This window comes from Acipenser ruthenus, chromosome 9, assembly GCF_902713425.1.
Source record: "Acipenser ruthenus chromosome 9, fAciRut3.2 maternal haplotype, whole genome shotgun sequence".
Taxonomy (NCBI): Eukaryota; Metazoa; Chordata; class Actinopteri; order Acipenseriformes; family Acipenseridae; genus Acipenser; species Acipenser ruthenus.
The window spans coordinates 24,811,600-24,838,092 of record NC_081197.1 but is presented as its reverse complement, the minus strand read 5'-3'; the positions used below and the strand labels follow the sequence as shown (position 1 = coordinate 24,838,092).

The following is a 26,493-nucleotide window of genomic DNA, read 5'->3' as shown; positions in this document are numbered from 1 at the left end:
AAATAAAAATTCGAGACCGAGAATTCCACACTGTCTCCGTGAGTCCTGCTTCATAAACCTGACGAAAACGCTACAGTATGTACTGCACTAGTTGTCTATCCTTCACAACCAAACCACGACCCAGTCTTGTCTGCTCATGAATATGCACGTCAGTGCAATTCTGACAGCACTTCGGCGATAAAGAGCTCTTGGCAGGCCAGATGAAAACACCGATCGTAGAAATACTAACATGTATGGGTTAAGGAGGGATGTCTCTAAATCAATCTCTAGGTGGATCGTGTTTAAAAATACAATCGTTTTAAAAAGAGAAGGTTTGGAATTGGAAATGAGGCAGATTTTACATATAGATGTGGGAAAATCGCTACCGGAACTCTTTGGTTTCCCATGATGAACCGCTTCGGCAAGGACGGAAGTTCCAATGTTAAATAAAGGGAGTTGACCATCTTGTCTATATTCTAGAAGATCTTTGGTCAAATAATGTGCTGTCAGGAATTACCGGGTACGTTCACGACACATTTTTGCCGGCTAGATTGCAGACGGGAGTCTGTGCGTAACGTCACGGTCTGTGCAGACAGAGCGTGGACAGCTTTGGTAGATGAACAGTCCTGAGCAGAACCAAAATGGAGGAGGTGTTGAGAGAAATTCTAATCGCAGAAGTAGATGCAATCGAAGTTCCCTTTGTGCCCCACCAGCTTCATAATTTACAGCATGATCAGAAAATGTATAGAAGAAACAGTCACTGCTATAAAGAGATAATATAAACGTATGTGAGACAAATTAATTAGTATTATAACGGGCATGATTCCCCCTCCCCCCTCACAAAGGGGTTGTTAGACAGTACTGCATTTTGATCTGGGAGAAAAATAGTTCAAATACTTGCACATATGGTCACATATCTCACTTCAACTACCTGTTATTAAAGCTGATTTATTCTTCTTAATTCAAAGTAGGTTATTTCCTGTCCCTGACAGCCTTTCATCAATAAATAACCAATTAACCTGCTGAAAATAAGAGCAGTTTAAGGTTCATTTCAACCGTTTAGCTTATTTTATTTTTTACATGTTTAAAACTTTAGAATAAATATCTGAATATTTGAAAAGTATAATAAATGTGTTGAAAAAGAGTCAAGTCATTTTGTATTACAAATCATTCATAAGATAATTATTGACATGACTCGAAGGCGATTCACACCCCCGACTAGGTGGCAGTAGCACATGGAGTGAGGATTGTATCTGGTTGCCTACATACTTCTTCGTCAGCCAACGCTCGTCTACTGCTTCAGCGCTGTACCTCTTGAGAAGCTGTGCGGCTGTGCAGACTTTTAACCCCGTGGATGCGTGACCTGGTGACGTCTTTTCCGGCTGAGTTCACGCAGACGATGAATTTGGACAGGTTTTCCGCAGCATCTGCGCAGACTTAGCAAAGTCTGCGTATCGTGAACGCACCCATTGTTCTGGATTGTAGGTTCACCCCATACCAAAAGATGGCGCAATCGAATATGTTGATTACTGATATAATCACATACTCTATTTCCTATCTACACACGTGCAGAGACAGAAGTTGTTTAACGTGTGTGTTCTGTGCGAATTCTGAGGCGTAAGAGCATAAATACAATTTTGGTTGAGTTTTTTTTTTTTTTTTCAAACGAAGAATTCTATTTGTAAGGTAAGTGGCGGTAAAAATCAATGTAGCGGTGTAAAGATACTGTCGTATCTATATATATATATATAGTTTAGCACTTTTAATTAAATATACCGGTACTGTAATATTTGTGTAAAATGGCATCAGTGGAGAAAGACAGGCCACGCTCTTACCTGATGCAGAGAAAGACGGGCCAATGTAAAATTGTACTTCAACATTTTTTTCGATTGGGGTAGGCAGATTTAAATTTTAAACTCCTTTAAAAGCCTGACCCGTCTTTCTTACGACTTTTTTTTTTACCTAAAATTATTTTTGTAAAATAATTGCTTTGTGTGTTACTTTGGAATGTGTTGTTTTTGTAAAAACTATTTCACTGATATTTGTTTGTTTTTGAATAGTATACTCAAGGCTAATTTAAACGGCAAGATCTATTGACATCACAAGGGTGTACACCGTAACATCTGTTTTGCCAGTAGTCAATAGCACTGTCAGGTGCACATACCAGCTCACACATACACACAAGTCAATGTTAAGCTTATGTACTCTTATTCCATTCCATGTACAATTTTCAAGTTAATCGTAGACTATTTGAGCACATATTTCCCCCGGCCCCCCCCCCCCCCAAAAAAAATACAAATCTACTGATTTTAACTCACCCTACATTTATCCCAAACACTTCTAACATCAATCAAATGAAATAGTTATTTTTAAACATGTACCCTTTGCAGGGATGGAACCCAGACTGCCTGCAGTGAGTCCCCTCGACCAAACATGTACCAATACAGTGCCCTTAAGTACTCAACTCCTGCCATGTACAAAACACCTTCAGTGCACACTAATGTATGAGAGAAACAGAGCCCTGCAGGACAATTCTGTTTAGATGACCCTACTAGAATGATGACTGTCCTTACCAAGTGTCTTGACCATCTACTGGGCTTAATATAGCTCATGGGGTACCAGTTTATCTCAAACAGGAAACCAGTGGGGTGAGCGGCTATATGCTCTGGAGTTTAATTCAGGTTTTTTTTTTTTTTTTTTATGCAGTCTCTTGTCCCAGGGGCAGGACCTCTCTTCCATTCTGTGGCTGACATTGTTTTAGTTTCCAGGCCTTCCTTCTGCCATCATGTTTGCTGACGAGGAGTGGAACGATGACTTTACTGCGCAGATGTTGACACAGACTGTGTCCCAACAAGAAGGGAAGTCGCGCAACAAGATGACATCCGTGAGTTGAGCCAAATGTAGACATTTCTACAGCATTTCATTATTTCCTGGAATTTTAAAGTGCATGTTGATACAAGTATGTTAATTCCTTAACCTGTAGCTTTCTATAAATAGAAGCTTGAAATTATATTCCATTACTGGACCAAATTAACAGCAACTTAGTTCAAAAGCCCCGCAAATAAGTGTATTTGTGTTTAAAAACACTGAAAATAAATCTAACTACCTTGTTTCCTCTGCAGGTTCCAAAAGAGGGACTGGCTAGGAAGAAGAGTCTCCTGCGGACACTGCAAGCGCTCGGCTCGGTCCTGGACTGGAACACAGCACCAGGTTCGGGTTCAACTGACAGCGAGGCAGAGGAGACCCCCCAGACAGCCACCAAGAAGAGGAGAAAGAAGGTCTGCAAACATGCAGAGAGTGCAGAGCAGGGGTGCTCCAGTGAGAACCTCCAGGAGAAGGGGGGTGGGGTTTCAGTGGAGAGGAAGCAAAAGAGAATAAAGAGTGAGTTTATTTTCTCATTACTTAAATAAAATGTAATACAACTTTCTGTACTCATTAGAATATGATCTTTCTTGCAAGACATATTTTTCTGTAGTCTTCATTTTGAATTGGGTGATGCTGGTTTATCCTGCTGAGATCACTAATAATATTATCACAAAACTGACATTTCACTTTTTATGGTTGTTTGAAAGGGCTGGCCAAAGTTCTGTGCATTTTGTGCTTCATGTTATGCTGAATAGGCTCAATCTCTCTTTGTATTTACAAGCATGGCAGAGAATGTATGTGATTGAAAGTTATGTAGTTGAGTGTATCCAATTGTGCAATTGGTTAAAAGCTTCTCTAGTTTAGTCACATGATTTCTATTACGATTGCTTTGTTAAAGTGTTTTTTTTTTTAATTACTGAGAACTAACAACCTGGCCCAGGTGTCTAACACAAGTGCTGTGTTCTTAGGTAATGGTAAAACAGGGCAGCAGGCTGGAGAGAAGAGACTTCTGGAAACAGGCAAGGACAAATGCTCAACAATTGAAGATTTGCAGTCTTTCAAGAAACAAGGGAAGAAGGAGAAGAGCGAAGAGATTAGATTGCATCGTAAGCAATGGAAGAACAAGTTAAAGAACAAAAGAAAGAATAAAAACAAATATAAACAAAATGGACAGATAAGCGAAACCCCAGCTGCTACAAGGAGCACAGATACACTAGTAAGTGACAAACACAGCAATGAGGGAGAAACAAGCAATAAACTCTTAGATTTAGAAAGCAGAAATGGGCAGCAGAATAATAAATGCCTTGGGCAAAACAAAACCCAGAAGGAAGTGTACACTGGGGTGATAGATTTCAATCTGAAGGAGAAGAACAGCAGACATTCGACAGTTAAGAAGGCAACAGTCAAAGGGAGGAATTTGAAAGGAAAGACAGTTGAACCCCAAACCCAGCACGTTGAAACCTGGGATTCAAACAGAACCAAGGCTGCAACAGAAAAACCTCAGATACATGCAAACACTGTGACTGACTGTGAGGAGGAGGGGGGGAAGGCTTCAAGCTATAGAAAAAAGCATGTCATAAACAGGCAGAGAGAAAAATTGCGGCAGGTTCTGGGGTCCCAGGCCACAGAGTCTGACATGAGACCGTCGGAGAAGGAGGAGGCAGAAGGCATAGGGATGGGTGAATCTCAGGCTTGTGCAGAGGAAGAAAAGAGCCCCCCTGCCCCCCTGCCAGACCGCTCTGCTGCCCTGCGAGCTAGGATGGAGCAGCGATTAGAATCGGCACGGTTCCGCTACATCAATGAGCAGCTCTACACTTCCTCCAGCCAGGAGGCTTGCAAGCTGTTCCACGAGGACCACACATCCTTCGAGATCTACCATCGTGGCTTCACTGCACAAGTGACACGCTGGCCGCACAATCCAGTTGACTCAATCATCAGCTACATCCGCAGCAAGTAAGTGATTTAAAGTTCTTCTAGCAAACAAAATAATTCCATGTTGTACCTGTTTTGCACTTCCTAGCTACTTGGTCTCAAATGTGCAGTTTAAAAAGAAACACATGCATTTTAATTTTAAAGCATGATGTCGTACTAAATTAGGCTAAAGAAAGTTCAAGTATTGAACAGTGTAATCATCTTTGGCTCTGGACCAAATCCTTTGACCCATATTGTGTGCGTGGTGCAAACATTCTGCAGCCCTGGTATCGAGGTATGTATTGTAATTATTTTCTTATTTTCTTGATTTTGAACTGCCTTGTGATTTTACTGAAATGTTTCTCCTCTTTTAATAAGCACTTAGATAATTCTGTTAAGTCATAGTTTAACATTTGTACCGAGCAATTTCAGACGTGTACGTCTGACAACATACACAATTATTTTCTCTGAGTTTAAATCAAGGATTAAGGTTGCTTCTTTTGTAGTGTATTGATAAGGGTCTGATCTAAGTACACATCGAAGACCTTGTGATGTTTGTATTGCTTAATGCTAACCCAAATTCCAGTAAACTGAAAGGAAAGCAATCGTTATTAAGGCCTTACCCAATGCAACTCTTCAGCAGCCATTCAACATTTGATTTCAGTAAAAGTTATTTAGTGTTTCAATCTCAAATACTTTATTACAGATCAGATGTACAGGAACAATGTACAGTCTTAGTGAGAACCTGTTTTAAAGTGCATCAATAAGGTTGTCAGTATTTTTCTGGGTTATCTTTGTCCTGCAGGCCCCCCTCTCTGGTAGTAGCAGATTTTGGCTGTGGTGACTGTAAGATTGCACGCAGCGTAAAGAACAAAGTGTATTCCTTCGACCTGGCACCTGTCAACAACCTTGTCACTGTCTGTGATATGGCCAATGTACGTATCCAGTTCAATGTATTGGTGTGTGCTTGTGTTTCTAGTATGCATTGCTTATCTCTCACACAGTTGCCCCCCTCTTAACCCCAGGTCCCTCTTCCTGATGGCTCAGTGGATATAGCCGTGTTCTGTCTTTCTCTGATGGGGACCAACCTGTATGACTTCCTGGTGGAGGCAAACAGAGTCCTGGTGACGAGGTAAGATTTTCAGATGAACCATTAAGTACACAGACAGGGCTCTACAGTACGTCCAATTTGGTTTCATATGCGACCAAAAAAGTTGTTAGTGCGACCATCAATTTACACTGAACAAAAATATAAACGCAACATGCAACAATTTCAAAGATTTTACTGAGTTACAGTTCATATAAGGAAATCAGTCAATTGAAATAAATTCATTAGGCCCTAATCTATGGATTTCACATGACTGGGAATACAGATATGCATCTGTTGGTCACAGATACCTTAAAAAAAGGAAGGGTTGTGGATCAGAAAACCAGTCAGTATCTGGTGTGACCACCATTTGCTTCATGCAGCGCGGCACATCTCCTTTGCATAGAGTTGATCAGGCTGTTGATTGTGGCCTGTGGATTGTTGACCCACTCCTCTTCAATGGCTGTGCGAAGTTGCTGGATATTGATGGGAACTGGAACACGCTGTCATACACGTCGATCCAGAGCATCCCAGACATGCTCAATGGGTGACATGTCTGGTGAGTATGCAGGCCATGGAAGAACTGGGACATTTTCAGTTTCCAGGAATTGTGTACAGATCCTTGCGACATGGGGCCGCGCATTATCATGCTGAAACATGAGGTGATGGCGGCGGATGAATGGCACGACAATGGGCCTCAGGATCTCGTCACGGTATCTGTGTGCATTCAAATTGCCATCGATAAAATGCAATTGTGTTGGTTGTCCGTAGCTTATGCCTGCCCATACCATAACCCGACCGCCACCATGGGGCACTCTGTTCACAACGTTGACATCAGCTCGCCCACACAACGCCATACACGGTACAGTTGAAACCGGGATTCATCCGTGAAGAGCACACTTCTCCAGCGTGCCAGTGGCCATCGAAGGTGAGCATTTGCCCACTGAAGTCGGTTACGACGCCAAACTGCAGTCAGGTCAAGACCCTGGTGAGGACGACGAGCACGCAGATGAGCTTCCCTGAGAAGGTTTCTGACAGTTTGTGCAGAAATTCTTCGGTTGTGCAAACCCACAGTTTCATCAGCTGTCCGAGTGGCTGGTCTCAGACGATCCCGCAGGTGAAGAAGCCGGATGTGGAGGTCCTGGGCTGGCATGGTTACACGTGGTCTGCGGTTGTGAGGTCGGTTTGATGTACTGCCAAATTCTCTAAAACGACGTTGGAGGTGGCTTATGGTAGAGAAATGAACATTCAATTCTCTGGCAACAGCTCTGGTGGACATTCCTGCAGTCAGCATGCCAATTGCACACTCCCTCAAAACTTGAGACATCTGTGGCATTGTGTTGTGTGACAAAACTGCACATTTTTTGTGGCCTTTTATTGTCCCCAGCAAAAGGTTCACCTGTGTAATGATCATGCTGTTTAATCAGCTTCTTGACATGCCACACCTGTCAGGTGGATGGATTATCTTGGCAAAGGAGAAATGCTCACTAACAGGGATGTAAACAAATTTGTGCACAAAATTTGAGAGAAATAAGCTTTTTGTGTGTGTGGAAAATTTCTGGGATCTTATTTCAGCTCATGAAACATGGGACCAACACTTTACATGTTGCGTGTTATATTTTTGTTCAGTGTAGTTTTAGGTGCATGTGTGTGACCAATGCTTTCACAACCTCAAAAACTGATCAGACATTTTTGTCAGCTCAGATTAATGTTTTTATCACTGTGTGTCCCTGGGATTGTAGTCCATTGCTAGCAAGGCTCTAAAAACTACATATCCAACAGATGCTCTTTTCAGTAAGTGCTATGTGTTATGCACTCATGTTAAGACCGCTAAAAGGGCGCTGAGAACAAAAAAAAAAATAGTGTATTAAAACCAAAAAAGTTAAAATACAAATATAGCTTTTTTTGAATTTTTCATCACATATCTAGTCCGGATCGCCAAGCCTTTATTTAATGATTCCTGGGACATGTCTCCAGGTAACTGCATTAAATAAATAAATGCGAACAATTCGGGCTATCAATTAATCGCAGTTAACTTCTGCGATTAACGTGTTAATTTCTTTCGAGATTAATTTTAACATGCATTAATTGTGCGTTTGTCTTTGTTATTTCTTGACGTTTTACTTTTTTAAAAATTATTTTTGTATTAATACACTAGGCTTTTATCAGCATCTAGTTTGCTTACTATACCAGAATCTAAATCATTAACGTAGGTTAGGAATAGCAGAGGACCTAATACTGATCCCTGTGGTACACCACTGGTTACCTCACTCCATTTCGAGGTTTCTCCTCTAATCAGTACTTTCTGTTTTCTACATGTTAACCACTCCCTAATCCATGTGCATGCATTTCCTTGAATCCCTACTGCTTTTTTATTAAATAAAAAATATTTATAAAAACTGCTGATTTCAGTCTCTTTCAAAGTTTTATATAAAAAAAACTCTGAGCTGTGCAATTTTCCAAGGACTTGAAATCTGAAATCAGAATTGAAATATCTTGTACAGTTCCTGAGCTAGACAAGGTTTTACAAAACATAGCATTTTAGAAAAATCAACCTCAATGGCAAATGCAGACCAGACCTAAGACTTTTCAAAAATTGAGATTGGAAACATTACCCTGTTTGAGATACAATTATCTTTATTAGTATAAAAATAAGAAACAGCACACAAGTAACGTAAAAATAGTTTTTTTTTATTATTATTTTAAAAAGCTACGAATATTGGTAAAATAAAGTCTTAGACAAAACTTTGATATGAACATTTTTATTTTCAAAACTAGAATAAATAAAAGCAGACTGAAAACCTTTTATTGCAAAACATTTATATTTTACAACAACAAGTACCGTTTTATACATTTTATACAAGTAATGGTCAGTAAACTATTTACAATAAATGGTCTTTACAGAAAGATGAAAGACTAAACATGCAATAAGAAAACAGCGAGGCTACAAGAAAACTGTAAGGCAACATGCAATAAGGATAGCATGATGATGAAACCGAACAACAAGCACCCTGTTGACTTGTATGAAGGCCTACTTTTTTTTGTTTCTAATGGAAAGAATCACCTTGGGGTGAGTGCCAAATTTGGAAACGGTTCAGATTTCAAGTAGGCAAAGCGTCTTTCTGTTGCATTCTGGTGCCATGCAAACAATCCAGGACTTTTGTTCTTTTCTATCTCTGCGGTAGCAAAGCCAGCAATTCTTACTAGAGCGGGTCAGTCCCGGCTCGTGGAGAGAGTGAAAGACGAGAGGGTGTTGAGGCTGGAACGCAATCATCTGTATTTATACACCCTAGCTGGTGTCACAGGTTTTATCTGAAATTTAAGGTGTGTATAATTAGCCAATTGTGACGAATTTCCAGCTTCTGGATAACTACGTTTCCAGTCCTGGAACAGCAGAAAACTATTAAGAATCGTGATGTCTAAAAAGTGGAAGAAAAGAGTTTTCCACCACTCATGGACTCATTAAAATGTGGTCAATGACAATTCTTTGGTCAGACTTATCAACCCCATCCATAAATTGGTTATAATCATGCATGGTGGCTGGCTGGGGCACTACCTTTCTCTTCCAAACTATCTTTCCAAACCATCTTTCCAAACCAGCCTTGATACCTTGGTCGAGTGGTTAGCGCTGTGGAAAGATGAGAGGCAAGTAACTGTCCGGGTGTCCCTCCACTGAAGAGCTCAAATGTTTCCCTCCTCTATTCTACGCCATTGCATATCTCCATGCTTGCTCCTATGTTCCCAGGTTTTATAACCCTTCATTACTGCATGAAAATTTCGCCGGTTGGTGTTACATGTGCCGCGTGCATTGAAGCCGAGTCGATTTAGTTCCATCAATAGTGTTGGAGATGTGTAAAATTTATCGAACCAAACGTTGTAACCCTGGCCAACTAATGGTTCTACTAATTCTAAAACCACTCTTTTTGCCAAGTCTGTAACACAACCATCACGACCACCAGTGTAAACATTACATCCTAGAGGAAACAGAAGGTACAGAAGGTACAGAGGTAGGCATGCAGTGACAACGTTTCTTCATAAAACGATACGCAGGTGCAGGAGCTGTAAAAGAGAAGCTAACCACCAAAAAATAAGCAATTAGTAAGAAGTGTGTCCAGAGGTCAGGTACATGCAAAAAGTAGGAGGGAACAGGAACAGCTGTAAAGAGAAATTGGGGGAAAGAAAAACACTTGCAGAACAGGATACCGATGTGTACTGTTGTGTTGTACACTTTCCCTGCAGTTGAAGTGCTGGGCTGGGCTGGGGCTCCTCCAGATCATCCACCTCATCCTCCTGCAGCAGCAGCTCTTACTCAAGGAGGTCCTCCTCCACGGCGTCCATGCCTTCGTGGTCCTCCATGAGGAGGATCTCCCTCTCCTCCTCTTCAGTGACTGAATCAGATGCTGGAACTGATTTTTGTCTCCATTCATATCCTGGCATACACACTAAACGTTAAAATAAATACCAATTAATAATAATAATAATAATAATAATAATAATAATAATAATAATAATAAATAGTAGTAGTAATGATTTGTCTGTCTATTTTCACACACACAGACAAAGTAAATTAAAAATAATAATAAAATAACTAATGATAAAATACATAGCTAAATAATACTGGCTACAGCTAAATAATGACTGACACACAAGAAACAGCAGATGTACTTGAAGCACCGCACAGGTGCCCAGTTTTATTATGCTGGGTGTACTTTTTTATTTTCAGCCCGCAGAGGGCGCTGTGCACCGTGGTCTGCGTACCAGCTATGGTAACACAGAACCACGGACATACCAATACGGTACGGTTCAAGTGCTCAAACAATAATTCCAAAACCAAAGGTGAAAGAAAACAGGAAAATAAAACACAGTAACAAAACTACAAAAGAAAAGGTGCTGCACCTCGGCAGCGTTACCCCAGCCGCCACTAGCCGCACGGCCCGGGTCTCCGTCCTACTCTGGCTGTCTCCTCAGCCTACCCTTACACTACACAAGGGGTCTGCCCACGGATTCCCCACTACCGCTAAGTTCTGCGTTCTTTGTCTTTTTCGGTACTTCGTTCGGTTTTTCTTTTGGTTCCGGTTCTCTCTCGGTCCCGGCTCCCGTACTTCCCAGTACGTATTTCAGTGTATTCTTTAAAAGGGCAGACCTGAGGAAACAGCAGAGTATTATTTTTATAGGGCAAACAATCCCATTAAAGCCCGCCTACCAGCCACTCAGAGAGGGGGAAGCGCACACACCCTCCTCCCCACCTCTCCGTGTCACCGCCATGACTGACAGGCCGACCCCACGGGACTGCCGCCCCCTCCCTGCAGCATCGTGCCTGCGTCAGACGGCCAGTCCAGATCTCTCCCTGTTACACACACATACACAAATTAAAAGTAAACTAATTAAATACAAAGCTAAATAATAATAATGGCTAAAGCTAAATAATGTCTGTACTTTACACACACACAAAGTAAAAGTAAACTATAATAAAATACAAAGTTAAATAATAATAATAACACCTACAGCTAAATAATGAATATTTGTCCTAAAACATAGGAAAAGTAAACAAATAATAAAATACATAGCTAATAAATATTCGATATCTAGTTAGGTATCACATGTGGTATTATTTGCCCCAGTCAATCTCCTGAGGAGAAACAAGTTCAAAAAAGAAAAAAAAAATCTAAAATAACAACATATATAAATAAAACTAACTAAGAAAATAACAGCTCAGCAAGCACACACACCACACAGTGGAAAGAAAAAAAAATGAATGTAACGTTTTTAAATAAAACAAACAAACAAAAAAAAAACCCACTACTTATTTCAAGTACTTGCTGTTTATATGATGTGTTGATTAGCACTCTTGCAATTGTAGAACCGAAGATTCAGATCTTCTAGTCTGCTGTGCACTCAGTCGTAATGGCGCCGGCAGTGACTGATCCTTGTATTATTATTATTATTATTTATTTCTTAGCAGACGCCCTTATCCAGGGCGACTTACAATCGTAAGGAAATACATTTCAAGTGTTACAATACAGGTAATACAATAAGAGCAAGAAATACAATAACTTTTGTTCAAGCAAAGTATAAGTGTGACAAACCACAATTCAATAATACAGCAGATAATAGTGATAGTTACATCAGGGTATGATTAAATACAAAGTACTGCAGGTTAAACACTTGGCAGATTACAGTATTCTGAAGTACAGGATTAAATGCAGTAAAATAGGGGCAGATAAGAGCAAAATAAAGCACATTTACATAAAGGGTGATAGTGTCCCAGGATACAAACAGAGGAGTTCTACAGGTGCTCTTTGAAGAGGTGAGTCTTAAGGAGGCGCCGGAATGTGGTCAGGGACTGGGCAGTCCTGACATCTGTAGGAAGGTCATTCCACCACTGCGGAGCAAGGGTGGAGAAGGAGCGGGCTCTGGAGGCAGGGGAGCGTAGCGGAGGTAGAGCTAGTCTTTAGTGCAGGCGGAGCGGAGAGGTCGAGTGGGGGTGTAGGGAGAGATGAGGGTCTGGAGGTAGCTGGGTGCAGTCTGGTCAAGGCATCTGTAGGCTAGTACAAGAGTCTTGAACTGGATGCGAGCGGTGATCGGGAGCCAGTGGAGCGAGCGGAGTAGTGGAGTAGCGTGGGCGAAGCGAGGCAGAGAGAACACCAGGCGGGCAGCAGAGTTCTGGATGAGCTGGAGCGGACGGGTGGCGGACGCAGGGAGGCCAGCCAGGAGGGAGTTGCAGTGGTCCAGGCGGGAGAGTACCAGAGGAGGGAAAGAAAAGGAGGTCAGATTTAGAGAGGTTGAGTTTGAGTAATCAAAATATTATACGTCCCTCCCACCCTAGCTCTAAACCAATGGTATGGTGACACGGCCCGTAGTCATGGCTACGACTCACACAAACAAAAAACAAGATTGCTGGTTGGATGGCTGAGATATGACATGATTTGTCATCGATCAAAAAAGATCCATTTTAAAGAGTGTCGGCAGCAAGGGGTTGAAGTCTATTTTACAACCAGCTCAAAACGGGGATAGAACCCCACCAATATGCATGAAAATGATCTTTGATCGGATTGGCAGGCTCAACAAACCCTGTGAACGGGGTAGCATTTGGTTGAATAGTTTTTGAGATACAGACTGGTGTAAAAAAACACCTATTTTTTTTTTTTTAATGATTAAGATGCTTATTTATGCACCTGTATCTCAAAAAGTATAGTCGATTTAAGGAACCACGCTCGGCATACACAGTCACAGGGGTGTAGATGTGCAATGGGGTTTTCATATTTTTTGGGGGGTCCTAATTTTACAGAAATTGAACCCAAAAGATAACTGTTTGATGTCACTGCTGCCTGATGTCATTGCTAGGCAGTGACTTGTGACCGTTCCATTGCATTGAATAGGGAGACATGGAATATATAGTTCAGCACACACAGGTCACATCTGTGTTTCTATCTGGATTAAAATTGGTAATCAGTGATAATATTTTTTGTGTTTGTGCCATCAACACTGGGGAAACTAATAATCATTTTTTAATTCAGGATATAAGATTTTCATTTCCCCCTCTCATTTTTGTTGTTATAGTATGGTCGGGAGTTCAATGATACCGTTCCATTCCACAAACAAATCTATGTTGCTGTCAGTGTTGAAACTGTTGAGTTCTCTGCTTTTAAATAATAAAATGTGAAAAATGAAAGTGGCCCTCTGTGGTGTTACTTATTATAGAATTAAGATTCAATTAAACTGGTGGGGACGTAACCTCTAACATGTAGCTAGTACAGCAATTGCAAGCATCAGAGGTACGTACTGATGTCCAGCCTCAGGGGCAGCTGTTGCTGTCCCCTCCTGTTCAGCCTGTTTCCTGTTTGATGAAAACAAATCCATGTCTGGGTTACTAGACGTCCACTACTTTTGATCAACTCTGTGAGGACACCTGCTTTTTACTCCCGTGCGAATCGTGCTATACAGTATCTTTAAACCAAATCCTATCTTGTTAGTATTATATCAATAGAGCACAAGTGAGGTTCCCAAAAGTGAAAGTAGGCTTGAGCAAGGTATTGAGATTTTGACATGGGTGAAAAAAAATTGTAATCATGAAATTTATTATTTTTCTGTATAATTTAACCAATTCGGTTTTCTCTTTGAGTAAGACTAAATCGTTTTTTTCTCCTGCAGGGGTGTGCTGAAGATTGCTGAGGTAGCCAGCAGGTTTGAGAATGTTCGCAACTTCATCAGCGCTCTGGCATCATTGGGGTTCAAGCTACTTAGTAAGGTAAATAGTGTTACAGATTTAAGGGGCTATTAAAAAAAATCTATGAATTAAATTTGAAGCTACCAACTAAAAAGACCCCTATTTTATCCCCTTGTTTTTCAAAAGGGGCAAAATAGGAACAAGGCTGTGCCCTCGTGCGCATGGCACTGTATCCCCTCAGGGGCAGGGTCTTGGTGCCTCTGCAGAGGGGCCTGTGTCAAGCAGCTTTGACAAGTGCTTGGGTAATTCGGGCTACATGGAGGTATATCCCAGTCGGTAATGGATAGCATTTCATGCTTGAAAGGGAACAGTTTTAAAACATTATAATGATAACAATCTTATCCACTCAATTCTGAGTCACTGGTATAAATCTGGTTTAAAAAAAAAACACTTAAACCTTTCCTTTTTTGTGGCCTATGGAAAATCATGATATAGTAACCAAGGAAAACTGCAATTTTACCTCTCCAGATCCAACTATATATACGAATTACTATGTCTACAGTCTACCAGTGTGTTTAGGCTTTAGAGTTAGATTTGTATTTGAAAATGTTTCAGGGAATGCATTTTAAAAGCTCATTATGTATTGAAAATGATGCAGCATTTATAGAAGTTGTTTTTTAACGTCCCTTGTGTCCTGCTTTCTCTTCAGGACACAGAAAACAGTCACTTCTACACCTTCGAGTTCATGAAGGCCGGGAGCCCTCGAGGGACGAGTAGGCAGACTGGGCTGGAGCTAAAGCCCTGCGTCTACAAGAAGCGCTGAGGAATGGAAAGCCAGATAAATCAGTGATAGCAAACAACAAACATGGAGTTAGGAGAAGAGGGCTCGAGGAAATGGAAAGATATATGGACAACGAGCTGCTAATTGTGTTTGCAAGGGAGCTTGTGTAAAAGCCTGTTCTGAATCTGAAAGCAAAAGCAGACTATCAGCAAAAAAATAAAAAATATATACAAATAAAATAGAGGGGGAGGGGAGTTATTGATTCCTTCGCTGCAAATCACAATAAACGGGTTATACTAAAATTCTGCCGACTGCTGCCTGCTTCATTATGTAAGTAAATGGCTCAGTTCCTCTCTCGTTTTTCTTTTTTGTTTAGCAACAGCATGTATATTTTGGCATGTCGAGGTAGGGATTTTGTGATGAAACTCCTTTTACAGGGTTTGTGAAATGCATTTTGGTGCAGCATCATACATATGTAGAAACATAACAGATTAATAGGATTCAGCAAGTCTAGTGGCCAACTGGCCTAGTCTGTATGACAACCAGAGATGAGGAGTGTAGCCTTTTTGTTCTTCGTGTTTTAAAGTTATTTATAATTGTACTGATTCTGCAAAATTGTAATAAAAGATTTGACTCCCTAGAATTGCCAGGTGTTGGAACTAATTCAGTATAGTTATTGTGAGCAATGAGAGCTATACTGTTGAAAAAAACATCAAGGTTAAAAGAGAACGTGTCTTTGTTTCAGTGAGTTTGTACAGTCAGTCAGAAAATGGAGAGCAGGAATTAATAACTGGAACTGCCCACTGCTAATAATATCCAGCAAATATCCACATACCGTATTCCTTCGAATTTAAGGCGCACTTTTTAAACCAATTTTTTCTTCTCAAAAATGGCCTGCGTCTTAAATTGGAGTACATTATAGTGATGCGTGTATTAAAATCGCCAACAAAATGTGCGACAGCCCAATCGGAACCTCCCGCTCAGCTCCCCAGGCACGCCCCCCAGCCAATCTGAACCTCCAGATCACCTCAGCTCCGGGCAAAGCCTTCCTGTTTACCACAGCAGCAGCGCAGCTGAACCAGTGGCAGTGTCCTCCCTGTCACAAAACAGTTTTCTGATGAATTCGATGAGAAGCTTTTACAATTTTAGCATTTCAGTATTAGGCTCAGTTCTAATCACACACCCCCCCCCCCCCCCCCCTATTTTTTCTAACTGTAATGCTCTGTGAGACAGCAGACGGCCTCCAATACATCGTTTTCTTATACGAATAAATGCATCTGTGTAAATGCATATTTTATTTTATTTTTTATTTTTCCCTCAAGTTTGGGTTGTGTCTTATATTCAAAGGAATGCGGCAAATAATATGTCAGAAAACGGAAGGCCGCAAGTAACATCTTAAATTGCAAGCTCCAAAATAACAGAAAACACCCAATAATTAATACAATTGAAAAAGACTGATTGTTTAATTAAAATACGGAGAACTTCACTACCTGGGATCATCATTAAAAAGGACAACTAATGATTATTGGACTGAATTGGTCAATTTTACTGGAAGAACGTATGGGACACCGCCCTTTGGAATCGTCACACACTGCATCAACTCTGCAAAATAAATTGGGTATTACCAATTAAACTAAATAGAAAGATTTACAGAAAATATACTTGGGAAATTAAATAAATGTAAGCAGTTAACCAACCCTCTTTAAACCGCCAGGTAAGGGCCATGGGCAATAAGCGAGGGTGGCGAGGGTCAACAACAACAACAAAAAAAAACATTAAAAAACAACCACACACATGACTCATGTTTACAATAAATTCAAACGTTTTAATTTTTTAGTTATACAATTACAGTATCTCCAGGATGTTATCATCTTTTCCGATATCTATGAAACATACATGGTTACTTTTGAGGAATAGTTTATACTTAAAAAAAGTAATTAAAAAAAGTAAAACAAAACATTTAGTTTCAAATCACCCAAACAACAAATCAATTTTTTTTTTTTTTTTTTTAATAACTGTACTGTCATTTGAATCTTACTGTTTGTGGCACTACTGTAAGCCTGCTGAATACTATCCCCACTGAAAGATGCCAGCTATTTATTTCACAATGCAATTTAAGCTCAACAGCATTCTTTTTTTAAGCAGTTAAAAAAAAAAAAAAAAAAAAACTTGAATATATACAGGCAACACTTTTTTTTTTTTAAATGAAAAGTAAAAAAATAAATAAAAAATATTCTGCTGTTTACAAAACTGATGCTTTAGTTTAAGTCAGCCTTAATTTGTAAACAAACCTCTTACCATACTTTTTATTTATTTATTTCAACATTTACTGTGGTTTGTAAGTCACTTATTTTAAACTGCATCAAGCCTTTTTCAGGTTAAACAAATCAACCCATTCCATCAAGGTAAGCCATTTGTTTTTATCCATTAGAATGTCTCCAATTGTCCTTCGATTGACAGTATATGCCTCACTTAGGTGAGAAATCATTTGCAGTGTCTTGCTTTCTTATTTTCAGATGCATACATGCAGATTTTTTTTCTTTTGCTCTGGTGTTAAATGTAGGGTCAACTCGCCATTTTGCACTTTCTGTTTTGCTTTGGGAGCAGGAGTGTTGGTATGAACATTCAGTTAACAACAAATTAGCAAAGCGCGTCAAAGGTTAACTACATAACTTTGTTGTTTTTGTTGGTGCTACAATGAGGGAAACGACAATGCTTATATTTACATTTGCTTGGCCTGGGAAGTTGGCAGGTGGCGGTATAATGGGTACAAATAGCAATGTTTTTATATACATGACATTTGTTGAGAGAGAATAGCTGGCGGTATGCGTTATAAAGGGGGGCGGGACAACTGTTTGCAGAAAAGTTGAATGATGTAAAAGGGTGTGTGTTCTATTTAGTTTTCTTACAAAAGGTCGTTTTAACACTGGTGAGTAAATTAAAAACTAAACAGAAAAGAATACATACAGGAAGCTGTTGAGTTGTATAAAGGGTGCTGGATTTTTCTTAAAGAGCAAATGAATGGGTGAATATTTGACGTGATTCTAATTAAAGGATATAGATATAATATATATATATATTTTTTTTTAACAGATTGATAACAAATTAAGTATGGTTTTGTAATATCCTATTAATTAGAATTCACGGAATTTTCTATTTATTGTCTACTGACTATATGGATAAGAGGAAACTGATCTGCGGCTGCGTGGTCTAGAGGTTAAAGAAATGAGCTTAACCAGGAGGTCCCCGGTTCAAATCCCACCTCAGCCACTGACTCATTGTGTGACCCTGGGGCAAGTCACTTAACCTCTTTGTGCTCCGTCTTTCAGGTGAGACGTAGTTGTAAGTGACTCTGCAGCTGATGCATAGTTCACACACCCTAGTCTCTGTAAGTCGCCTTGGATAAAGGCGTCTGCTAAATAAACAAATAATAATAATAAACCACCCATATTGCAGGCAAAATCTGCATTTTGCACGTGCAAACCATGTTTAGCTGCCATAAAAGTGGGACTTTAGCAGCCACTAAAAATGCGGTGTACGTAAAGAATGGTTTTCAGCTGGTGTTCTGCACCCGCTGTCAAATTCGCACTTTGCCATCATTAATCAATTTAAATTGTATTGAACTGTATTCAAATGAAGCGCTAATTTAGAGCTGTATAAAAGCACAACCTGTCATTGGTCTCAGGATGGCTGCTGTGGTACACTTCCTTATGCGGTGATGCTTGGCTGTTGTTGAGGACAGGCAGGAAAACCTTTGGAGGAGAAGGGCAAGACGGAGGAGACCCCGCATATCCAAACCCAGGGTCACTTTGTTTGGGATGCGGTGGTAAGGTGTTATCTCACTCCGCAGGTCATCCTAGCCCTAATAGCTGAATTTTACCTTTTCATCACCTGGTGGACTGTCCTCCTGGTAACACCGACAGCATTGACTCTCCACTATAGAGGATCATGTGGCCTCTGTGGTAGCGTAGTTGATGTTGGCTGAGGCTTTTCCAAATAACTCAATTTCATGCTGAGTGACCTCAGCTGTAAGGACTCTCTGCTCCTCCTCAGAAAACTTTTCCATGCACCAAGAGGACTTTGCTGCCCTTCCTGTGACAATTTTTTTTGTTTGCTTTGATTTTCCTGCTCCACAAATCTCATACAGCGCCTACTGCTCTCTGCACTCCTAATTCACTTCACCTCTGATCTTTAAGTGCGGCCGCTAAATACCCCGATGCACAGGCGGCGCTCATTGCAACCCTCATTATCATGATAGCAGCAGATTATGTGTCCATATTGAGTAATTTGCATTGCTCTTAAGCTTACATAGGTCTCAGTGCAAAATAATTACCTGGCCACTAGACAGTTTGGATTTTGCAGCTTCAATTGTTTGCACTGGTCCTATCCCTTAATGTATTGCTTTCACAGGTAATTGACATTTACACTAAGATATTGACTGACCATTATTGCTTACTGAGATTAATGTGCTGATTTATGCTATCTTTATATTGTCCTTTCCTAATTTTGTACTGCATTTTATTGCGATCTTGAGCTTGTTTAGGAGAAATGTGTAGCTAAGAGTGAAAGAATTAAACCATTACACACATTGTTTATCTTAATAGCTTGTGCAGATTGTTTCTGAACCAAAAGTCCCTTTATGATCTCCACAAAAACAGACCTGTATATCCTTTATGAATTTGACTGTAGTTTCAGGTTTACATTTTTCATAACACATAAGAATTTATTTGAATAGTTTTTACATTACTGATCACATCACACTGATGACACACACTCGCCTCAGTTTACACAGCACAGGATCAAGTTTTGCCACCAGGGGAATGTAAGTAATGATGTTGCTGTCCCTCAAACTGATTTTTTCTTTGGCTGTTCCCAGGTAGACAGGACAGAGGTAGAGTGGGAACATGGATGAACCATGTATCATCTTTGGACCATCTGCTTTGGCTGTGACCCACACAATTGGCAGATGGCAGGGCTGGGATGAAAGTGTCTCCTGGATAGCCCCTAGTCGTGTATCCCACAATGCGTTGTGCAGCTCCATGCCTGTCAGATAGGCGCCAGTTTGAGGGGGAGAAGAAGGGGTGGTGCTGGTTCTCAGGACCTAGAATTAGAGTGGAGAGAACTGCATTCAAAACAAATTTGATAAAAATCAGATTATTTTTGTGTGTGTGCAATTTATTAATGTAATAAAACTCAGTTTAATTGCATTTTCTTTTTTTTCACTTTAATTATATCAACAGACAAAAATAATTTGAACATTGATTTCTGGAACCTATTCACTAGCTGTGCTTAAAGTAGTTGTAGCTAACAAAATACCAATTCCATTACCAACTATGTATCAAATGTGCAGAAACACATGTTAAAGCACACATGCATTTTTATTTGGTCCTACATCCAGTTAAAGGAGGTTCTCTGTTTTTATGCCACCTTCTTGGGTTATCTGTTTGCACTCCGTGGATCATTTAACTGCAGCAGTGTCTTTTGGGTCAAATCATGTTACTGACTGAAAGCATGTCAGTCAATAGGGGAAGCAGCTGATTGGTTATTGACATGAAAGAAGCCAGTGAAGGGATTGAGACAATTTAACTCTTCAGGCAGTAGCATGGGAACTAGGGGTGCGACAGCACCCCCTGGCTTGAAGTATAGGGGTGTTGTTCACGTGCTGGTGCAATGATAAATCCTGCTAGTTCATTAATCTTATGAACACAAAGGATAATGACCAATCAGCACTGACTGTCACAACAGGGGGCGGCATATTTTATAAATCGCACAGTTGCAATCTCGGTTAGTAGTTGGAACGCATTAGAAGCTTGTATACTCTAGAACGGTTATTGACAATGTCCCAAAATGCATAGTTGATGTTTTATCTTTTTTTTAAAAAAAAATTTAGTCGTCGCCAATTTTTTACCCCGGTTTTCTCCCCTGTTTAGCATGCCCAATTATTATCTGTATCCCCGGCTCACCGCTCGCAACCCTCCCGCCGACTCGGGGAAAAGGAGGCTGGAACACGCGTCCTCCGAAACGTGCTCCTGCCAAGCCGTCATTTTTCGCACTGCAGATCCACAGCAATGCCACCAGACCTATAGCCAGAGGACAACACAGATCTGGAGGCTCGACTGCAGAACCACAGGCGCCCTATCGGCCACAGGGGTTGCTGATGCGCGGTGAGCCGTGGATTCCCCTGCCGACCTAAGCCCTCCTTACCCGGGCAGCGCTCGGCCAATTGTGTGCCGCCCCCTAGGAACTCCCGGTCACAGTCGGCTGTGACATAGCCTGGATTTGAACCTGCGATCTCCAGGCTATAGGGCACATCCTGCACTCCGTGCAGAGCACCTTTACTGGATGCTCCACTCGGGAGCCCCGATGTTTTATCTTTGTAAATGTATCTTTATTTGAGGTTTTATTTTTTCCTCAAATTGAGGGTGGTAAATTTGGTCTGCATCTTAAATTCGAGGGTGTCTTAAATTCAAAGGAAAACAGTATTTCCTTTTAAATATACATCTCAACAATATGTATGAATACCTACAATTGAACTCTAAATTACATCCATGTCCTCTACATTAGGATCCATTCCTGCTTGCATGGTGCAAGGTGGAGGGCTGATCAATAATATTAATCATCTATATAACTATATACAGCCAAATTGTAATACAGTACATATAGTAATAATAATACAAACTTAGTGTCTTTAATAATATTAAATACCGGTGAGCCATCAGACATTTGAAAGGTCATTTCAGAAAAAAAACACATCTAAAAATAAAGTATTTTCTAAAGCTGTCATCTCATTCCAAAACTGACATTTCTAGAACTCCCTGAACAGGACAACAGTCCCCCCCAGTGCCACACAGCTCTTACCTGGTAATGCAATCTGTATTCACTGAGGTCTCTCTGCTCGGCTAGTGCGCTCTCCTGCAGCAAGGCCACCAGGAATCTCCTGGGGTTCTCAAAGGCAGATAAATTGTAGACTACAGTGGGTGACACACCAAACAAGTACAACCTCAGCAGCTCCAGACGGGACTCCAGCTGGCACAGCAACCACAGGGGGGGCTGAGATGGGTCTTTGTTATTGGTGATGTTGCTGTTGCTCCTTGATCTGGTCAGGTCTGTCAGGAGGGAGGATATCAGAGTGCTCAATCCTTTCCACTCCTGCTCTAAGAACTCATGCATTGGACCCCCTTCCTCTCTATCCCTTCTGCCTTCTCTCCAGCTCAGTGCCTCTCGCAGCACCTGCAGTTTCTCCTCACAGTTTCCAAGGTCAGGAGTTACTGATTTGCTGACTTGAACATTGGGGGTCTGTGTTGCCAGCAAAAGCTGGTGAAGGGTCCTGCTCCTTTCACTGATGAGAACCCCTGCCAGCCCTGTGCTGAATCCCAGACACACTGGGTCAACAGGAGAGGGGAGCTGCTGGATCCTGTGCTCCACATTCCTCAGAACAGAACCAACAGGTGAGATACCTGCAAACATACAGCAAGGCATTAAATGGTGGTCTAAACTGTTACTTACACAAAACTACCACGCAGGGTGTCACAATTGGCTTAGAGCACTTCTCAGAGAGGCCAAGGATTAGATGGACATGGAAACTGAACCGGTTATCTTTGCTCTTTTTTTGTAATTCAAATTTAATTGGGTTTTATAAGTACAAAAACCAAAGGGGAACTAAAAGTACAGAAAGAAAATACATAAATAAAATACAAATATACACTGCTGTGTGAAAGTCTTAGACATGTTACATTTTTCTACTCTGATGCATTATGAGCATCAACAATTTACTCAAAGCCTCCAGTAGTGTTTTCTACTATTATAACAACCTTGACTTGCATTAGGAAAAAAAAACTTTATGTGAAATAGCTTGCATCACTCGATTTTCATGGTGTGGTATCCGAAGCAACAGAGAAACAGCATCTGTAAATGTTTAACTATACATAATAAAACAAAACAAAACAATTGGGCCATAGGTATATGGTAGCCAAAATAGAAAAGCAGCATCACACTTTCAAAACAATACACAGAAAGTATTGCTACAAAAAAAAAGAAAAAAGGAGATGGAGACAGCGGAGATGAGTAACCCCATTAATCCATGACACATGCCAAGGCACATTCTGATTCCTTCTCAATCTGTAAAACATCCCCACCCCCCACTCTCAACAAAATTCCATAGCGGAGACCATATACTCCAAAATGTCAGACACTGTATGTCGTAGGTACATTTTTCTAAAGATAAAACCTAGGTAATCCACATCTTGGTAGACAGAACTGCATCCGAGTTCCACAGTAACAGAATTATTTTTTTTGCCAAAAAGATACAAGGTTGGTGACATATCAAATTTAACATTTAAGATACCTTGTATAATTAAATGTATGGATCGCCAAAAACTTTTAATTTTATCACAGTGTAAAAAAGCATATATGTAAGTGCCCTGTTCAGAATGCCATCTGCGACACATAGGAGCAAATGAGGATTCTGTCCTATTTGACAGAATTTCATATACTTCTGACATTTTTTTATCCAGTGAGGTAGAGAGTAGGAGTTTTTCAAGTTCATCGATCTGGAATTACTGACTATAAAGTGTCAAATCTTAAGATATTTGAAAAAGTCTTTATTAGATGTTCCAAATTCCCCACTGATTTCTAAAAAGGGTTTAAGAGTATTTTGATCCATCAAGTAAGATAAGTTATTAATGCCCTTATCAAACCAACCATATTAAGAATTTTAGGAGGCCGCTCCCAACTGGCACATCCAATAAAGGCGCTCTGCGCGAAGTGCAGGATGCGCCCTATAGCCTAGAGATTGCTGGTTCGTATCCAGGCTATGTCATTGCCCACCGTGACCGTGAGTTCCCAGGGGGCAGCCAGGTAGGGAGGGCTCAGATCAGAAAGGTAATCCTCGGTTCACCGCACATTAGCGACTCTTGTGGTTGATAGGGCGCCTGCGGGTCTGCTGTGGAGCCATTCAGATCTGTGTTGTCCTCTGGCACTATAAGTCTGATGGCTTCGCTGTGGACCTGCAGTGCGGAAAAAGATGGCTTGACAGGACACGTTTCGGAGGACACATGTCTGCCGCCGTTTCGCGAAGTCTGCGTGGGGGTGCAGCGGTGGACCGAGATTAATACATACAATTGGCGATTCCAAAATTGGGAAAAAATGGGGTAAAACAAATCCTTGGGCAACGACTACATTTAAAAAAATAAAATAAAAGAATGGAAGGTAAGAGATCTGGATTGAGATGAGGGGAGAGAAAGCAGACACAACAGGTGGTATTCCATTGAACTTTTTACAGTCATGTTGTAAATCACAAAAGACTTGGTTATGTAACCAAGGTATTTATATTTACTAATAAAAGGAAGGAATCTCAGAGGCATAGGGTGACTTGACAATGACTCCTGCCGTGTCCACAGGGAGTCTTGACGATTTAAAAGCCAGCCCATCATCTGCCGAATTTGAGCCGACCAATAGCTGAAGACTGGGCAGGGCAAGACCACCCTTTTGTATGGGTTTGATCAGAGTAAGAATTTAATTCTCGGTTTTTTATTACCCCAAATAAATTGAGATACAGGACTACTGATTTCTTTAAAAAAAAAATGTGACAGATAACAAGGAAGGGACTGAAACAGATAGTTAAATCTGGGTAGCACATTCATCCTAATTACATTTATTCGTCCCAAAAGATTGGTAAGAGAGACCAGATTAATAAATCATGTTTGATTCCCTATCAAGTATGAAATATAACCGTTACCTAATGGGTATTTATCCTTAAAGACCCTGTAACCTGAATAGATATAACAAAGACTGCTCGTCACAGATATCGTTTTTCCTTTCATCCGACTTGAGACAAGAGAGACTACAAACAGTGTTGAATGCACTTTTATCTGCTTATTCGCTTGTGTAATTGTGATTTATATTACATGATTATAGTAACTGCTATTTACACGTATTGTGCACTCAGCCTTGGTTTTCGTTAAGTCCCTCAGCGGCCTTGTGCTCCGTGTGAAGGCTGCTAGCTTTGTTGAAGTTGAAAAGAAAATTTTTGTTTTTTATTATGAAAATTATACATAACACTATGTAACACAATTTTTGTTCCTGGGTAGTAAGTGTTATTTCCTAATTGCTTATGCCTCAAAAGTATAGAAAATGGCTATTATTCCCCACAAACTTTGCTTTTGTGACCAGGACAGTGATATTTTGAAATTTACCTATTTCCAATGAGAAAACGGGCAACATATGAATCCAAATTAACATGTATTTATACTGAAGTAATACAAAAATGACTACAAAAGATTTAGAAGTGAGTAGTTTTTCGAGATTTACGATTAAACTATAAATCACTTTCACGAATCAGCCCCCAAATGTAGTCTCCCATCATGTTCTCGTTATACTGTCCTTGGTAGTGGCGTTCAAAGTCCAGTATATCCTGGTGGAAGCGCTCGCCTTGCTCCTCCGAGTACGCTCCCATGTTCTCCTTGAATTTATCAAGATGAGCATCAAGGATGTGGACTTTGAGGGACATCCTACAGCCCATTGTGCCGTAGTTCTTCACCAGAGTCTCAACCAGCTCCACATAGTTTTCGGCCTTGTGATTGCCCAGGAAGCCCCGAACCACTGCGACAAAGCTGTTCCAAGCCGCTTTCTCCTTACTAGTGAGCTTCTTGGGGAATTCATTGCACTCCAGGATCTTCTTTATCTGTGGTCCGACAAAGACACCGGCTTTGACCTTTTCCTCAGTCAGCTTAGGGAAGAAGTCTTGAAGGTACTTGAAGACTGCCGACTCCTTATCTAGAGCTCTGACAAATTGTTTCATAAGGCCCAATTTGATGTGCAGTGGTGGCATCAGCACCTTCTGGGGGTCCACCAGTGGCTCCCACTTGACGTTGTTCCTCCCCACAGAGAACTCGGTCCGCTGTGGCCAGTCCCACCTGTGGTAGTGCGCCTTGGTGTCCCTGCTGTCCCAAAGGCAAAGATAGCAGGGAAACTTGGTAAAACCGCCTTGGAGACCCAGCAGGAATGCCACCATTTTGAAGTCTCCTATGACCTCCCAGTCGTACTCATCATACTTCAAGGCGTCCAGCAAGGTCTTGATGCTGTTGTATTCCTCTTTGAGGTGCACCGAGTGAGCCAGGGGAAGAGACGGGTACTTGTTACCATTATGGAGCAGCATGGCTTTGAGGCTCCTGGATGAGCTGTCAATGAAGAGGCGCCACTCATTCTGGTTACAGGCGATTCCGATTGCCTCGAACAGACTGGTCACATTGTGGCAGAAGCAGAGCCAATCTTGACGGGTGAAGAAGCTGGAAAAAGGTTGGTGATGCTTCCTCTGATCTGCGACTTGCACACTTTCATCCAACAAGTTCCACTGCTTGACCCTAAACGTCAAAAGCTCGGCACTGGACTTGGTGAGACCAAGATCTCTAATCAAGTCGTTGAGGTCTTTTTGGTTGGGGTAGTATGGGTTTCTCTCCTCAGCTCCACCTCTGAAATTGTCATCTGGATCTACAACGTCTTCCTCGCTCTCTGACTTGCTGCTCTCTTCTAAAGACGGCTGCTCTCTCTCCGGAGGAGTGGGTACGGGGAGCTCATGGCAGTGTGGCACCGGGGCGATGGATGAAGGAAGGTCCGGATACGTGATAGCAGGTGCATTCTTGCCAGTCCGACGTTTGGAAGGGTCCACCATGCAGAAGTAGCAGTTGCTTGAGTGGTCAGTGGGTT

The 26,493-nt window shown here is 41.0% G+C and overlaps 2 protein-coding genes across 6 annotated transcripts in view; one reads left to right on the top strand and one right to left on the bottom strand.

Annotated features, from left to right (window-relative positions):
• The first annotated feature begins 229 nt into the window (after window positions 1-229).
• Window positions 230-15,433, top strand: rrp8 (ribosomal RNA processing 8). Of its 5 annotated transcripts, none has more exons than XM_059029742.1 (8): window positions 230-499; window positions 2,748-2,863; window positions 3,102-3,360; window positions 3,828-4,797; window positions 5,561-5,690; window positions 5,781-5,887; window positions 13,994-14,090; window positions 14,719-15,433. In XM_059029742.1, the coding sequence occupies exons 1-8, from the start codon at window positions 478-480 to the stop codon at window positions 14,830-14,832; spliced, it is 1,815 nt and encodes a 604-aa protein (XP_058885725.1). In that variant the 5' UTR covers window positions 230-477; the 3' UTR covers window positions 14,833-15,433. The 5 variants fall into 5 exon arrangements, with proteins under 5 accessions (XP_058885725.1, XP_033864045.3, XP_058885728.1 ...); XM_034008154.3 differs by having other exon boundaries at window positions 235-499; window positions 3,813-4,797; XM_059029745.1 differs by lacking the exon at window positions 230-499 and adding an exon at window positions 562-1,665 and having other exon boundaries at window positions 3,813-4,797.
• Window positions 15,434-16,469: 1,036 nt separating this feature from the next.
• LOC117406232 (dynein heavy chain domain-containing protein 1) overlaps window positions 16,470-26,493 on the bottom strand; it is a 304,176-nt gene continuing 294,152 nt past the window's right edge. Inside the window, exons 42-43 of the mRNA XM_059029741.1 lie at window positions 21,649-22,247; window positions 16,470-19,891 (exon numbers count right to left, since the gene is read on the bottom strand). Of these exons, the coding sequence (XP_058885724.1) occupies window positions 19,541-19,891; window positions 21,649-22,247 (950 nt within the window). The 3' untranslated portion in view covers window positions 16,470-19,540. The remainder of the gene's footprint in view (window positions 19,892-21,648; window positions 22,248-26,493) is intronic.

Bases quoted from the DNA above. Each gene is read 5' to 3' on its own strand.
- rrp8 (XM_034008154.3), top strand. From the start codon at position 478: ATGTGCTGTCAGGAATTACCGG. The intron at 2,864-3,101 runs GTGAGTTGAGCC...TTTCCTCTGCAG, and splicing joins CGCGCAACAAGATGACATCC to GTTCCAAAAGAGGGACTGGC. The intron at 3,361-3,812 runs GTGAGTTTATTT...CTGTGTTCTTAG, and splicing joins GAAGCAAAAGAGAATAAAGA to GTAATGGTAAAACAGGGCAG.